The sequence below is a fragment of the Mytilus galloprovincialis genome, chromosome 3 (assembly GCF_965363235.1).
Source record: "Mytilus galloprovincialis chromosome 3, xbMytGall1.hap1.1, whole genome shotgun sequence".
Lineage (NCBI taxonomy): Eukaryota > Metazoa > Mollusca > Bivalvia > Mytilida > Mytilidae > Mytilus > Mytilus galloprovincialis.
Genome location: NC_134840.1, coordinates 75,606,825 through 75,624,845, shown reverse-complemented (window position 1 = coordinate 75,624,845; position 18,021 = coordinate 75,606,825). Strand labels below are relative to the sequence as shown.

The following is an 18,021-nucleotide window of genomic DNA, read 5'->3' as shown; positions in this document are numbered from 1 at the left end:
CATCACAACACATAAAACAGATTCAGATGATAAGGACTGGTATCAGGGCCCCCTTCTATTGGTGGAGTTAGAATCGGCGTTCTCGTGTTTGGATTGTTGGCAATCCCTCCTGTTGTGGTCTCCACCGCAAACCTTGTATCTACAAGTTCTTGCCGTGCAGCCTGATTCATTGTTGAAAGCATAACAAAACCTTTTCTGTTTAAGGAGACGTGAGGCTTTGTGTAAGAAAGGGCTGTTTCATGGCATTAGTTTTCCCAATAAGCCCCATAGCTAACGCCTCATTGAATAATTCCCCATTTACACCATCCCATTGTAAGTGCAAAGGGTCTACTTCCCTCCACTGCCTATATGCTTGATCATAAAAAAATGCAGCCTCAATTCTAGCTTTTTCTGCCAAGATTGCAATGATAGCCGCATATTTCATCAGCTTCGGGGATTCAGTAGGGTATTTTTTCAAAATAAATTGCCCCATAAATGCGAAAAGCTTCATGCCACTGTGCCATTGACTCAATTTTTGCCTTACTACTACTATTTTTAACAAATGTTAAACAATCATCTTTCTCTATTGGAACATACTTAACAACTCTGGATTTGGATTTCAAGAAATCCTCCAGATTAATGTATTTGTTAGACCAAATATCAGCTTTCAGTTTTTGGTCCACACCCAAAGCCAGTGGGCGTGATAAACCCTGGCCTCCTAACTCGTTTGAACATGTACCTGTGTTTGGAGTGCCCTGTAGAAGATGGTTCACCACCTGTTGACTCGGAGATCCTTCAGTTGGCATGAAACACTTTTGACCGCTTCTGCTAATCACATTTGAGCAGGACGAATGACTGCTCTCAGATGATTGTTTATCAATAATATTTGTTGAGTGGGACTGGGATGGTGTCGTCATCTCTGTTGTATTACATGTAGTGGTATCTTGCCTTGGTGGACAAATGGAAATAACACTTTGGTGTCTTGGTATCAAAGTTGGATCTGGTGAGTTTACATTCCTGCATTGAATAACACCAGTGCTTTTGAGTATTGTAACTACTGTTTGGGTGATAATTGGAGTTGCGACCGTCAATATTCTCAAAATTTGGTCATCCTTATACGTATTTGGATCAATTGGATTGGACTGTACAGGTGGATTATCAGCTGACAACTGGCCGGAATTAATATTTGGATTTGAAGAGCTTGGTACAGAATTGTCTATAGATACACCCAGTCCCAAATCTGAACTGCCTAGGTTTTCAATAACTTCTCCAAGCCTCTGTGTGCTTTTCCGTTTACGATTACTTCTTTTTGGTTCTTTGGATGGCATTTCTGATAAAACGGTTGCTGGAAAAAGAACACAAGATATATTGAATGCATGATATAGAACTACCATATCAAAATAAGTGCCATAAGAACATTTTGAACATATTTATACCATCTGCACTTCTCTTTTATACCATATATACTCTATACCCTTAAATTCATTTAAGTGCCGTGTGCACCGATTCTTAATATTATATTTTATTAACCACAACAGAATTGACACAAGTACCCTAAGCACTGCCCATCAAAGCACCATTTTTACTAATGCGTCACTAATTCATCTAAATGCTATTTGTACTCAAAAATAGATACAATGAGTACTCAAACACAACAAATCTATCTATATGCCATATGGGCATGCTCCTCAACGCACCATATGTACTAGAGCCTCATAGAATTCATCTAAATGTTATATGCACCCATCATGCATACAAATATGTCCTCAAGCACAACAAAACTATATATATGCCATATGGGCATTGCTCATCAAAGCACCATATGTACTAGAGACTCATAGATTCAGATGCGCTTGTGTTAAGTACATAAATGTATCCAAGTACACTATTTATCTAAGTGGCTCATCAAAGCACCATTTGTACTAGAGCCTCATAAATTCATGTAAGTGGCATAACACCTGTTTAAAGTACACAATGTATCCAAGTACAAAATTTAGGAAAAAATAAAATAAACCAGGTGCTCCGCAGGGCGCAGCTTTATACGACCCCAGTGGTTGAACCCTGAACAGTTGGGGCAAATTTGGTCACAATATTCAAGCTTGATTCTGTCTGAATTTGGATTGTGATCAAATTTTTGACATAATATAGGTTTTTGTCACAAAATTAATGTGGTCAAAGATCTAACAAATCTATTGCACAATACTGTGCAATTGAAGATTTCTTCTTGAAACTTTTCAAAATTCGAAATTTGAAAAATTTTGCAAAGAAAAGGAAGCCCTTCAAAAAATGGAAAACAAAAATCCCCCCCCTAACTTTTTGAAATCCCCTTGGAGCAATAACCCTTAAACTCAATCCCATTCTTTCCATTGCAGAATTGAACCTTGTAGTACAATTTCAGAGAGATCCATACACTTAAACACAAGTTATTGTCATGATTGTTTGGGAACTAGAAACATGCTTCTTTTTGGCCCTTTTTTGGCCCCTAATTCCAACATATTTTGGGCAATTATTCCAAAACTTAATCCCAGCCTCCCCTTTGTTATATGGTACATTGTGGTACATTTTCAGAGAAATCCATACAATTACACATAAGTTATTGTTTTGAAACTAGAAAAATGCTTGTTTTGACCCCTTTTTGGCCCTTAATTCCTAAACTTTGGCCCCATAACCCCTAAATTGAACCCAAATCTTCTACTTGTGGTTCTAAACATTGCAGTATGATTTCAGGGCAATTGAAATACTTCTACACAAGTTATTATCCTGAAACTAGAAAAATGCTTCTTTTGGGCCCCTTTTGGGCCCCTAATTCCTAATCGGTTGGGATCATCATCCCTAAAATCAATCCCAACCTTCCTTTTGTGGTATTGAACCTTCTGAAAACGTTTCATGAAGATCTATTCACTTAAACTAAAGTTATTATCCGGAAACCAATGTGTCTTCGGACGACGACGACGCAGACGACGCAGACGACGACATCATACCATTATACGATCCCAAAAGTTTTTGGGGTCGTATAAAAATTAATCATATTCTATACATATAAAGCCCATTTGTACTAGAGCGTCACTAATTCATCTAAATGCTATATGCACTCAAAACTAGATACAATAAATACTCAAACACAACAAATCTATCTATATGCCATATGGGCATGCTCCTCAACGCACCATATGTACTAGAGCCTCATAGAATTCATCTAAATGTTATAGGCACCCATCATGCATACAAATATGTACTCAAGCACAATAAAACTATATAAATGCCATATGGGCATTGCTCATCAAAGCACCATATGTACTAGAGCCTCATAGATTCAGATGCGCTTGTGTTAAGTACATAAATGTATCCAAGTACACTATTTATCTCAGTGGCTCATCAAAAGAGCCTTATAAATTCATGTAGGTGCCATAACACCTGTTTAAAGTACACAATGTATCCAAATACAAAATTTAGGAAAAAATAAAATAAAAAATTAATGATATTCTATATATATATGTGTCATATGCACTATTAACTAATAAATATGTGAATTCTAATTACAATGATTCTTGGTGAAAAAGTCTACATGTACAATGTTACAATTATAACAAAACGCAAGAAGAAGATTTAAGCTCTGTAAATATACGCAGTTCTGTTGCCAGTATTTAATTGCCCACCTAATTTGCTATGATAAGGCAACAACCATTTTCTTATCTGGGGGAGGGGGGGGGGGGGGCTGGGATTTTTATTGTGTTCATAATTTTTTTTTCAGAACCTTCCTCCGACAAAATATTTTTTTTCTTATGAGAAGGAAAGCAAAATTTTTTTTCCTATAATGTGGAACAGAAATACAATTTTTTTTTCACAAAACCATAAAATTAACATAAAATTCATTTTATAATTTTTTAATTGATGTAAAATGTAAAGTGCATGGCTCTGTCTATATCCTGGCATTGGCTGTTGTCTCAGTTGGTTTTTTTAGCCCACTTTCTACATTATGATATTCTCGGAGTCCGTCATACAGGTATCCTTAAATTTTAATACTGCAATTGAAGTGGCCACCATTGCCATATGTAATGGCAAATAGTGAGTAGCTCCAACTTATAAAATCCACTGTTTCCAACTATGATAATTGACATTCCATTGAAAAAAGTGGTATAAAGAATGATACAAACGGAAAATACTACCAGTATACAAGTCTGTGTCATACACAATCAGGGCTATCTTAAAAGACTGCTTATGATACCAGATCTATTCCTGTTATAAAATGACCATTTCATGTTTATAATAGTTGCAGTTTTAAGTATGGTCTTACATTAGTAACATATATATGCGGGAGATTTGGAATTCTTATAAATATTTCTGGATCAAACACTATTATAGGAACATACAAAAAGTGATAAGGTATAAAGATCTATAAATAGAAATCTTAGCTTAATCTGTATACTGGACAGATGTTTATAATCTGCTGTTTCACTGTCTCGTCTGTTGTTAGTTTCACCATTCTCAAATTCAGCAGTGCAAAAAAAAAAATTTCAAGCAGGTGACAGCATAAAATTTTTTCAGCTTCAGTGCAAAATATAATTTTTTTTTTCGGCCAGCTAGGCCATCAAAATATTTTTTTCAAAAAAATCCCAGCCCCCCCCCCCCCCCCCCCAAATAAGAAAATGGTTGTTGCCTAAGGATTGTTAAATAAATTTCTCTTAGTTGTTTTCATGAACTCTATCAGACTGTCTGAATGACCGTTAAAATTAATGTAATATGCAGCTGTGTTTTAATTTGTTAGGGATAAGGTTGTTAAATAATTTTATCTTAATTGTTTTTATGAACCGTAGCAGACTGTCTGGATGACCGTTAAAATTGATGGATGATGCAGCTGTGTTGTTACTATCATGACTTTAATTACAAGCCGTATAGTTTATGAGTTTGTTTATTTATCTTCTGCTCCTATGTGTGGTCCCGATTCGATACAACCACGCGAGAAAGTATCCAAGGAATATAACGTGTTGTTATCATAAAAACTGTTACAATGATATGACACTCCGGTTAAAACCCTAATTTTAATATAATTATTATTGAAACAAATCATCCTGGTATAAATATACCATAGTTGCATAAAACTATTTTTGGCACATAATACCCAAATTATACCTCCAGTTTTGAAAGAAATTGAACATTAAATCGCATTGTTCTGTACAAGCATGTTTATGGGGAATTTCCCCTTGAACTTAATATAGCTTTTAACAAATACATAAATAAATAAAAACCTGTCCAATACTTAACTGCTATTAACTTTCTTTATTTCATAGCTTGAATAATTGACCCTCTTATATTTCGAAAATATTTTGGCATGCCAACATCATAGTTAAAGTGAACACCATCAACATAGTTATTGCGATCCGAATTTTTTACCCCTGTTATTTTCCAGTAACGACAATGTGGTTGGTCCTTTATTTGTGCTTTCAAAAATCTGTTAGTCTTAATAACTAAATCATTATACACATTTGATGCAATGACTCGTGTCGATTCTCTTGGTAGAAGTTGGCATATTGTTAATGACTTAATCTCAAATCGGGTTGTCAATGTTTGGGATAATAAAATCAGCCGTAACCCTAATTCCTCTGTCGTATCTTCAGAGGCAGTAGCACTATTTTGCGGGTTGCGGGGTGCGGGGTGCGGGTTGCGGGCTACTCATTTTTCTCTATCTTGAATTTTCTCAACAAACATACTCATTAATTTTTAATCTGACAATGAATAAATCCATAGCTTAATATACTAACTGTTTATAACAGTTTTGTTAATAATGATAAATTGACGTTATTCAGCATAACGAAAACTTTTACTTTGGAAGACAAAGTCAGTTCAAAGTATCAACAAACATATCTAGATTTTAATAATACAGTACAACTACATTCATGCATCTCTTAGTTTGTCTTGATAGTATTAGTATTTGACTTGCAATAAAATATTCAGAACCTACAATGTTTGTTCTTCAAATACATATTGGAATATGAAAATGAAAAGAATGCAGAGAATGTTTCTTGTCCATTCAAGTGGGCAAATTGCAAACATTTATCAGTAAAGTAATATACAAGGATGCGTCTGATGAAATGACATACTAGTATGCAAAAGCAAAACACACACTAAAGTTCAATTCCTAAATTTGTGAGATAATGCCTGTGCTCTTCTGACAATGTTTGTCTTAGTTCATTTGTGATAATTATATCACCAGCCTTAAAATTTGGATGCACTGTTTGCACACAGTCAGTCTGTAAATGATAATAAGCGTTTGACTTTTCTTTATTTGCTGAAATGTACCACTCCTTTTTGTCTTTATTGAAACGAGGACGTACTTCCAAATGTTTTATTATTACATCAAATGGGGTTTTTCTGTTTATATCTGTGTATTTTTTATCACAACCATAGCATTTAGAGATAATGCCATGAAGATAGGCCAGTTCACAAGGGTCCAAGCAAATCAGTATAAAGAGTCTGTGTTTACATGCCACTTTCCTCAATTTTTCAGTACTCTGAAGTTTGGAAAATGGACACGAACAAGTAGCTTTCTGGTCAAAATAAACTGAATATGTTTCTCCTTCGGGTGAAACAAGGCTCACAGTAGCTTGCATTGGCGAATGAATATTTACCTCAATGCACCTATAATCTCCCATTGCCCTAGCTTTTTCTATTCTGAGGTTAAACTCTTTTGAATTATTAGTCCTTGTCTTTCCTATTGGTCGTTTGTCTTTATCAGAACTTTTGTCTTCCCTGTCCGATGCACTTGGTTCAGCCATGAAAGTTGAATTTTTCGGTAATTGTGGAGCCTTACCACCTTTGAACTGACCATCTAGCTCATGTAAAAGACTTTCTGCGCGATTATCGGCCCTTTGCTCCAAAATCATTTGTTTTCGCTGGTATGATGGACCAGATCCACCTTTAACTACACCCGAAAAGTAACCTTTCACAGACTGTGCGTACTTAAAGCAATCTGATATATCAAAAACTGCTGTTTGTATTAAATTAAGATTGGAACCACCACAATGGGTTGTAGATGCATGTGACACCTCGGCTAAGTTGGTATTAGGAGCTGAAACATCCCTATACGCATCCATAACATGGTTTCGCCTTTTGTCCCAACATTGTAGCCATTTAAGTAGAGACGATTTATTGTTTTCCGTGATAAATCTTTTAACCTCATTGTACTGTGAATTGTACTGATTAACAGTTGTTGAATGCACCATGTCATTTATCTTCTTTCTTAATTCAACTATTTTCTGTTCTTTGTCATCATTTCCTATAAAAACAGAAGATGTGTGTCTATTTCTGCACATGTTTAAATGTAGTTGGCAGGTAACAACTTTGTCCTGACAGTAAATTGCTTCATATTTGGTTTCCAGTGCTGAATGGAGACCACCTCCTTCATCCATCATCCACCCTGAGGCAGTCTGAATTCATTTATTTTTTTATCGGAATATTGTTTTAGCATTTCGTCAATACCTTTTAGGAACAGCAAAACAGTTTCCTTATCTTCTTTTTCGCAGTCCATTCTAACAAGCCAAACTACCTTTTTTAATATGACATGGTACACTGATAAACCAAGAGTTTTTAAATTTTTACCTTTTCCTTTAATTCTGTTTTCCTTAAAGTCTACATATACATATTCTTCCCCATTGTATCGTCTAATTTCATTATTTCTGTCAAGAGCTTCAGTTTTTCCTTTGATGATTTTAGAACAAAAACATAATTTTTTTCGTTACTAGTCCACTCTGATTTTACAATTCTATCTTTCTTGAACTCCGGCAATATAGCTTTACAACTGGAAGTGTTTATATTTTGCTCTAACATTTGAAATTTATACAGAAGATATGGATCTTTATAGATATCCACACATTTATTTTGAAGTTCAAATAATTTTCTGCACACATCACCAGATTTACCAACTACAGATTGTTTTATGTTTCTTGCTTTTGAATCATCTACAAGATTAAAAGCCATGTCTTCAACTTCTTCTCTTGATGCTGCAGTTTCAACTTTATTCATAATAAGTTTAGATGACACTTCACATGGTTTAAAGTCTGGATTCAATTCATACATTGATTTAATTTGATCAACTGGAGGATAAGGTTTGTTAGTTACCAGACAAGTGTGGTCTCCAAAATGATAAACATTTACAAAGTTTTTGTCCCTGGGAAACTGCCATATTTTTACAGCATCGCAGTGTATAAATTCCATTTCCCCCCACATTCCTCACAATTTGTTTCATCTCCTTCTTTTAAAACACGCTGAGCATTTTTTGAGTTGTAATACTTCAAATATTGACATCCAGCATTCTTACATCTGAAGGATCCTTTGCATGAAGCACGTAACCTTGTACCATGTGATGACTTAAAATAGTAGGTGTAAGATTTGTTATATCTCTTCCATGACCTACCGTCCTGAGAGGATTTCATTTTCTGACACTCTTTGTTGTCATAATGAAGTTGAAAAGCTACATTTCCATTAATGTTGTTAGGTAATTTTTCTACTGGTTTTGGTGTCAAAGACCGAGTGTCATACATATTCTTATTACGTGTAATCGTTTCTGTTAGTTCTTCGTCTGATTCATTCGAAACAATAACTCCTTTTGCATCATTTCTCTGTTTCTTAGCAGTGATGTGATGACTCAGCTTTATCCTTTTCCTCTTCAATATCGGTAATCTGTTTTGTTCATCTGAAGAAGAGGAGGATGTAAGATCTTTATATTGGATTCTTTTTCGGGATGTCTTCTTAGAAGAATCACTGATAACTATGACATTGTTGATTGGTGAACATGGTGCAATGGTATTACATCCTTTAGTGCGAGAATTCGAATCACTGATTATTATTGGATCCAGAGTATCCATGTTTTCTGACCCTGCAATTGTATTTTCCTGACATATGCTATCAAATGGGATAATATCTAAAGACACCTCACTTGTGCTTGGAAAAAATGTTCAATTTTCTTCTTTGAAGATTCAGGGGACATAGACACTGTCATGTTCTCCAGATATATATCTTGACGCCCAATAAATTCGAATAGAGCAGTTGCCCTGGTTGCCTTTTGAAAAAAAGACTCTTCTATTAATTCACCATCTTCAAAATATTTCACTAAAATGAAATCTTCTTCACTGAAAATAGATAAAGATAAAATACTATGATTATTTCATTTAGCATCAAATCTAAAACACATTTTTAAACTAAGCAAGATTTACTGTGACTAAAGCTGACAAAATGATAACTTTTCATAGATTGTTAATCATATATCATGCAAGTGGCATTAAGTTTAACTTTTGTCCGTCTCTATGTCCGTACATCTGTACATTCCATTATTGGTTTCCGTTCTCTAACTTTAGTTTTTCGTATTCAAATGTAATGAAACATATAAACAACAAGTTTAACATTTTGGTGGCATCATTTTAACTGTTCTAGATATGCACCTTTACAAATGGAATAAAATGCTTTGCTGAGCGCAGCCTGATAAACAGCAGGGGTCGAACCCTGAACAGTTGGGGCGTTTCGACACAAAATTCAAGCTTGATACTGTCTGAATTTGGACTGTAAACAAATTTTTGAGGCAATATAGGTTTCTGACACAAAATAAATGCGGTCAAAGATCTTATAAATCTATTGCGCAATTGAAGATTGAAATTTCAAAAATTTGAAGAAAAAAATATGAACCCCCCCCCCCCCAAATAATAGGAAAAAAATACACCACCCATGGAGTTATTGCACACAAATTCAATCCTAGCCTTTCTTTTGTGGTATGGAACCTTGAAGTACAATTTTAGAGAGATCCATACATACACAAGTAATGTTCCTGAAACTACAAAAATGGTTGTTTTTGCACCTTTTGGCCCCTAATTCTTAACTGTTGGTACTTTGTGTCATTTTACTAATAAAGGGCAATAACTATAAGAAGTTGTCTGACAGTTTTGATGTATAAATGAAAATTGGTAGAGCTCAACATTCTGAACATTTTATCTCTCTTAGATATTCTCCAAATATAACAGTTTTCAAAATTTTACAGATGTATTATTTTTAGCCATCAAATGCTACAGCAGGGCGCAGCTTGATACGATTGCAGAGGTCGAACCCTGAACAGTTGGGGCAAGTATGGACACAACATTCAAGCTTGATACAGCTCTGAATTTAGAATGTGATTAAATATTTGACATAGCATAGGTTTCTGACACAGAATGAATATGGTCTAAGAACTTAAAAAATTTAAATTGGACATTTACCTATTATGGTCCAATATCCAAAATCTAAATGCATGGTTATATTCAGCATATCAAAGAACCCCAAGAATTTAATTTTTGATGAAAGTAAACAAAAAGATTTATTTGGGACCCTTTTGACCTCAATGTGGACCAATTTGATAACGGGTCCAAAAATCAAAAATCTAAATACATGGTTAGATTCAGCATATCAAAGAACCTCATACATTCAATTTTTGTTGAAATCAAACAAAGTTTAATTTTAGAACCTGACTTGGACCAACTTGAAAACTGGGCCCATAATCAAAAATCTAAAATACATGTTAAGATTCAGCATATCAAAGAACCCAAGAATTCATTTTTTGTTGAAATCAAACAAAGTTTCATTTTGGACCCTTTGGACCTTAATGTAGACCAACAATCAAAAGTCTAAATACATGTTTAGATTCAGCATATCAAAGAACCCAAGAATTCAATTTTTGTAAATATCAAACTAAGTTTAATTTTAGATCCTTTGTACCGTAATGTACATCAATTTGAAAATGGGACCAAAAATTAAAAATCTAAATTCACGGTTAGATTCTGCATATAAAAGAACCCCAAGAATTTTGAAATCAAACAAATTTTAATTTTGGACGCTTTGGACCTCAATGTGAACCAATTAAAAAACGGGGCCCAAAATCCAAAAACTTAACGTAATACACTGTCAGATTCAGCATACTAAAGAATCCTTAGAATTCATGAATAAAAAAACCCCATTGAAATTGGTCAAGAAATAAGCAATATAGAAAAGATTTTGATCTCTTTTTGGCCACTAATTCCTTAACAGTAAGGGCCCCAACAATCTATTCCAACCTTCCTTTTTTTATATGGAACCTTATGGTACAATTTCAGAAAGATCCATACACTTACACACAAGTTATTGTCTGGAAACTAAAAAATGCTTATTTGGGCCCGTTTTGTGGCCCCTAATTCTCAACAGTTGGGACCATAACCCCCAAAATCAATCCTAACCTTCCTTTAGTGGTTATAAACCTTGTGTTAAAATTCTATTGAGTTCTATTTACTTGTACTAAAGTTTTTATCCGGAAACCATCTGTCTTCGGACGACACTGACGACGACAACGTGATACCAATATACGACCAAAATGTTTTAATATTTGCGGTCGTATAAAAAGAAGATGTGGTATGATTGCCAATGAGACAACTCTCCACAAGACACCTAAATGACACAGAAATTAACAACTATAGGTCACCTTACGACCTTCAACAATGAGCAAAGTCCATACCGTATAGTAAGCTATAAAATGCCCCGAAATGACAATGTAAAACAATTCAAACAAGAAAACTAACGGCCTAATTAATGTTAAAAAAAGGAACGAAAAACAAAGATGTAACATATAAACAAACGACAACCACTGAATTACAGGCACCTGACTTTTCAACAAAAATAGAGATTGTGGCGAGGGGTTAAACATGTTGGTGTGCAGGTGGTGTCATCAAACTTTTTTAAACTAGATACTATTACAATTATCGTGGGCAAGTTATGTTAAATTTGGCCAAGTTGTTTCAGAGGTCAGGAGAAGATTTTTGTAGAAATCAATGGACAATGGACGTCAAGTGATGAAAAAAGCTAACTTGGGCCAAGTGATGAAAAAAAACTGTAAAAAATTACTTTAAAGGGCAAATAACACCTTATAAGGTTAATTGACAATTTTGGTGATGTGATTTGTTCGTAGATCTTACTTAACTGAACATTCTTGTTGTTTACAGTCTATCTATATCTATTATAACATTCAAGATGATAACAAAAAAATGAAAAAAAATCCATAAAAATACCACATAAGGAGCAGTAACCCAACAACTGTTGGCATGCGTGGTTATAGGAAACTTTTTTAAACAGAACAGCAAGTGGTTTCATTTGTATGACCTGATGATAATAAAACACCCCAGTCAGATTTGCTCTAACAGTAGAGATAAGCCAAAATCTACATTTTACCCCTATACTTCAATTTAAGCGATGGTGGCTATCTTGGTTGATGTACGGGGTATTTGGATACATTTTACTTTAGTCCATCTGTATGTTCGTCCGTATGTATGTCCTAAAGCTAGTTTCAAACCTTCAGTTTGCCTCATCCAAATGTTATTCAACTTATACACAATGTGAAATACCACATAATACAGATCAAGTTTGAAATTGAATGAAGTCTCTTTTACCGTAATGAGTTATGCCTCTTTATAAACATAAAAATTTCTGAATTTTTGGTTTCCATTCTCTAACTTTAGTTGGCCTCAACAAATAGTATACCACTTATACACAATGCTTATTACCACACAATACAGATCAAGCTTGAAATTGGATGGGGTCACTTTTACTGTTCCTGAGTGTCCCTTTATAAATATAAATATAGCTGAATTTTTGGCTTTCGTTCTCTTTCTTTTGTTTGCCTCAACCAAATGTTATAAAACTTATACACAATGCTTATTACCACATAAAACAGATCAAGTTTGGAATTGGGTGGCGTCACTTGTCCTGTTCTTAAGTTATGCCCCTTTTTGAATATAAATATTACTGAATTTTTGGTTTCCATTCTCTTACTCAATACTTCAGTTTGCCTCAACCAAATGTTATAAAACTTCTTCACAATGCTTATTACCAGATAAAACAGATTAAGTTTGGAATTGTGACTTGTTCGTAGATCTTACTTAACTGAACATGCTTGCTGTTTACAGTTTATCTATATCTATTATAACATTCAAGATAATAACCAAAAAAATGAAAAGTTTCCATAAAAAATACGACTTAAGGGGCAGCAACCCAACAACTGTTGGCAGGCGTTTTCCAGTTCTTGAGTTATGCCCCTATATAAACACAACCAGATGCTCCGGAGGGCGCAGCTTTATACGACCGCAGAGGTTGAACCCTGAACGGTTGGGGCAAGTATGGACACAACATTCAAGCTGGATTCAGCTCTAAATTTGGATTGTGATTAAATAGTTGACACAGCATAGGTTTTGGACACAGAATGAATGTGGTCTAATGAACTTAAAATAATGCCTTTGAGCAATCACTATGCTGTTGAATATTAATCCTCTCAAAAAAATGTTTGAAGAAATTTTCTTTTTATTTATGAAATCTGAAATGAGAAAAATTTAACCCCCCCACACCATTTTTTTTCACATCCCCCTTTCCCTTTTTTCAAAACTGATCTCAATTCAAATTTCTAATGGAGTTTGCAACAATAACTACTCATTTAAATACATCATAAAATATTAAAATGTAACAAAAAGTGCTTGTTATCACTGAATGGTAAAGATTGTTTTAATTTATCAGTTGGTAGTAAAAGTGAATATACATTGTATATTGTATAAAACAATGATTTAAGTTGATTCAACTACTATTCTGGACAAAGAAAGATAACTCCAATCAATTGAAAATTTCTTGCTATTGCACAATATTGTGCAATTAGATATTTCTTGCTATTGCGCAATACTGTGCAATTGAAAATATTTGCTATTGCACAATACTATGCAATTGAAAATTTCTTGCTATTGCGCAATACTGTGCAATGGAAAATTTCTTGCTATTGCACAATACTGTGCAATTGAAGATTTCTTGCTATTGCTGAATACTGTGCAATTGAAAATTTCTTGCTGTTGCACAATACTTAATATAATAATTTTGGATCCTGATTTGAACCAACTTGAAAACTGGGCCCATAATCAAAAATCTAAGTACATGATTAAATTCAGCATATCAAAAAAGCCAAAGAATTCAATTTTTGTTAAAATCAAACTTAGTTTAATTTTGGACCCTTTGGTATTTAATGTAGACCAATTTGAAAACGGGACTAAAAATTGAGAATCTACATACACAGTTAGATTTGGCATATCAAAGAACCCCAATTATTCAATTTTTGATGAAATCAAACAAAGTTTAATTTTGGACCCCGATTTGGACCAACTTGAAAGCTGGGCCAATAATCAAAAATCTAAGTACATTTTTAGATTCAGCATATCAAAAAACCCCAAGGATTCAATTTTTGTTAAAATCAAACTAAGTTTAATTTTGGACCCTTTGGACCTTAATGTAGACCAATTAGAAAACGGGACCAAAAATTAAGAATCTTCATACACAGTTAGATCAGGAATATCAAAGAACCCCAATTATTCAATTTTTGATGAAATCAAACAAAGTTCAATTTTGGACCCTTTGGGCCCCTTATTCCTAAACTGTTGGGACCAAAACTCCCAAAATCAAACCCAACCTTCCTTTTATGGTCATAAACCTTGTGTTTAAATTTTAAAGATTTCTATTTACTTATACTAAAGTTATGGTGCGAAAACCAAGAATAATGCTTACTTGGGCCCCTTTTTGGCCCCTAATTCCTAAACTGTTCAGACCTCAACTCCCAAAATCAATCCCAACCTTCCTTTTGTGGTCATAAACCTTGTGTTTAAATTTCATGGATTTCTATTTACTTATACTAAAGTTATTGTGCGAAAACTAAGAATAATGCTTATTTGGGCCCTTTTTTTTGGCCCCTAATTCCTAAACTGTTTGAACTAAAACTCCCAAAATCAATCCCAACCTTCCGTTTGTGGTCATAAACCGTGTGTTAAAATTTCATAGATTTCTATTCACTTAAACGTTAAACTAAAGCTATAGTGCGAAAACCAAGAAAATGCTTATTTGGGCCCTTTTTGGCCCCTAATTCCTAAAATTTTGGAACCAAAACTCCCAAAATCAATCCCAACCTTCCTTTTGTGGTTATAAACCTTGTGTTAAAATTTCATAGATTTCTATTCACTTTTACTAAAGTTAGAGTGCGAAAACTAAAAGTATTCGGACGACGACGACGACGCAAGACGACGACGACGACGCCAACGTGATAGCAATATACGACGAAAAATTAAAATTTTTGCGGTCGTATAAAAATTGCTGAATTTTTGGTTTCCCTTCTATTACATTAGTTTGCCTCATCTACATATTATGAAACTTATACACAATGCCTGTTACCACAAAATACAGATCAAGTTTGATTTTTGTTGGTGTCACTTTTACCCTTATAGAGTTTTGCCTGTTTACAAATGGAAAAATTGTTGAATTTTTCGTTTCTGTTCTCTTACTTGTGTTAGTCTCAACCAAATGTTACAAGACTTATACACAATACTTATAACCACAAAACTCTGATCAAGTACAAATTCAGTCACATCAATTTCAGCATTCTTCAGTTATGTCCCTTTATAACTTTACATGCATGATATGCAAGCGGAAAAAAAGGGGGGGGACATTCCCTATGTATGTCTTCATTTTTAAATAGATACTCTATGAATGATTTGGGCTCAAGTTTGCCAAGTAGTTTCAGAGGGATGCCAAGTCATAAGAAGAGCTCACTTGGCCCTTTGGGTCAGGCGAGCTGAATAGGAAGGTTGTGGTTGATTTTAAGAAAAAGTGGCCAAAACAATACTTTTCTAATACTTTGAAATCTTCAAAAATTGAATTCTTTTTTGAATTAATCTAACTACTATTTAGACTTTGATTATTGGACCATTATACGCAAATATCCAAATTCAAATTTGTAAGTTCTAAGACCAAGTTAATTAAATGTCAGAAACTTATGCTGTGTCAAATATTAAATCGTAATCAAATTCAGAGGCGTATTTAACTTGAATGTTTTCTTCCATATTGCCCCAACTATCAGGGTTTGACCTCTATGGTCATATCAAAATGTGCCCTTTGGATCATTTTACTGGGATTGTTTTGCTGTAGCACTGACTTAATGATAGACCAACCATGTGGCACAGAGAAGAATAATAGTGTATCAATACTAAACATTGCAAAGGCAATTGGTCCGTGTAACACTCATCAGTTCAAAGTTTTAAAAAGTTTAGAAATTTTAGATTTTTGAATTTTGATCAAAGTTTTAAAATATCAAAATTCCAATTTTTTAAAAAGTTTTGAAATTTTGACCAAATAATTAAAATTTTAAAATTCTAAATTTCATAGTTTAAATATTTCGCTTTTTGAAAGTTTGACCTTTTAAATTTTTGAATAAGATATCAAAAATAGAAAAGGGGCGAAAATGGAGTGGATGTAAACTGTGAAACGAAATAAAAGCGGAACGCAGCGAAACAATATGAAATGAAAAGTTACTGTTAAAAATTAATGTACAACATAAAACCAGAAGCAGACAATTGTAAGCAGTGAAAAATTGGATAACAAAATAATTGATAAGTGTTACACGGACAGCAATTCCATTAAGATACATTTACAAACTATAAGGTACCTCGTAAATTTTCTGCAGAAAAATCAGGATATGCAATTTATTTGTATTTACATCAAAGTGTCATTAAAAGTAAATTGATATGCTGCATTTATCTGCTTTAACATAAATTAAGTTAAAACTGCTTAAAGAACACCCCCCCCCCATAAAACCATGCAAAGCTCTATCATTATGAAGTAACCATATTATGATGGGTTAAATTAGACGCAATAAATCAAGGTAATGTTTACAGAAGGTTAGGTAAAGGCTATATGAAGTACACAATCTTACCTTTCAGGTCCCATTTTCTTGAAACTTTGTACTTTTCTTCTTCACTAATTCTGTAAAAAAATCATCTTAAAAAATATAAATACCGTTCAATGTTCCTTTATCAACATTTTTTTATGAGACTTATTCCTATTTTCTTCTAATTTTCGTCACAGTTTTTTTAAGCTACCGGTAATCTCAAATTTTCAAAATTGATGATTTAACTACAAACTTTACTCTTAATTTAGTAAACTGAGTTCTACAAAGATTTAAATTTTTCTTCAACTTGTGAATTTTGGCACATTATTTAGGCTCGAACGATGCAGATCCAGGCATTAAGTTTGACCCTGTTTGCACTATTTAAGTGTTTTTTTTTTTTTATTAAAATACAAAGTTACATTATTTAAAAATTTATATACTAATTGGTTGAAAGTTAATTGGTAAGCCCTTTGCTTTCCAAATGAATAAAGTTCCTTAACTCCTTAATGTCATATCAGGAATGAATAAAAAAAAAACTAAAGGGAGGTCATTTTAATAGATATAAACCAGTCACAAAAGTTTCATGAAAACTGCTCAAAGCTTCCAACATATTGACGACCAACATAAAAAAAACACAGATAAACGGGCATATAACAAGGAAAAACAATCTAAAAAAAAAATATCTTTTTTTTTAAATAATAGAAAGAAATTAAATTGAAGGAATCGAAACAACATCTGATAAACAAATTTAATAACACTTTTAGATATTTGGATGATATTTTGGCTCTCAATAATGACGACTTCAGTATGTATATTAATGAAATTTGTCCTGTTGAACTTACTTTAAATAAAGCTAATACTAACAATGACCACTGCTCTTTTCTCGATCTTGATATCTATATCACTAATGGAATGCTGAATACTAAAATTTATGATAAAAGGGATGATTTTTCATTTCCTATCGTTAATTATCCGTTTTTAGATGGTGACGTTCCCTTGTCACCATCTTACGGTGTTTATATATCTCAACTTGTACGCTTCCCTCGTGTATGTAACAATGTTTTAGATTTTAACGAGAGAAATTTATGTATTACTGAAAAATTATTACACCAGGGTTTTCGATATCACAAACTAGTCAAAACATTTACTAAATTTTATCATCGGTATAAAGACATCAATCGTAAATATAGCTCAACATGCAGACTTCTAATACGTTCAGGTATTTCACATCCATTTTTTTATGGAAATATTCTGTATAAGCACAAAGGTGTCAGTATTCACCTCAGAAACTTACAAAACCTTTGAATAGACTTATT

General features: G+C 33.5%; 2 protein-coding genes across 2 annotated transcripts in view; both read right to left on the bottom strand.

Annotated features, from left to right (window-relative positions):
• Positions 1–437: 437 nt before the first annotated feature.
• Positions 438–18,021, bottom strand: part of LOC143066801 (uncharacterized) — a 240,978-nt gene continuing 223,394 nt past the window's right edge. The window contains exon 2 of the mRNA XM_076239610.1: positions 438–1,324. Coding sequence (XP_076095725.1) covers positions 438–1,307 — 870 coding nt within the window. The 5' untranslated portion in view covers positions 1,308–1,324. The remainder of the gene's footprint in view (positions 1,325–18,021) is intronic.
• Positions 4,644–17,100, bottom strand: LOC143068952 (uncharacterized). The gene is made up of 2 exons (XM_076243359.1): positions 16,751–17,100; positions 4,644–9,104 (listed from the first exon to the last, which is right to left on the bottom strand). The coding sequence occupies exon 2, from the start codon at positions 7,386–7,388 to the stop codon at positions 6,102–6,104; it is 1,287 nt and encodes a 428-aa protein (XP_076099474.1). The 5' UTR covers positions 7,389–9,104; positions 16,751–17,100; the 3' UTR covers positions 4,644–6,101.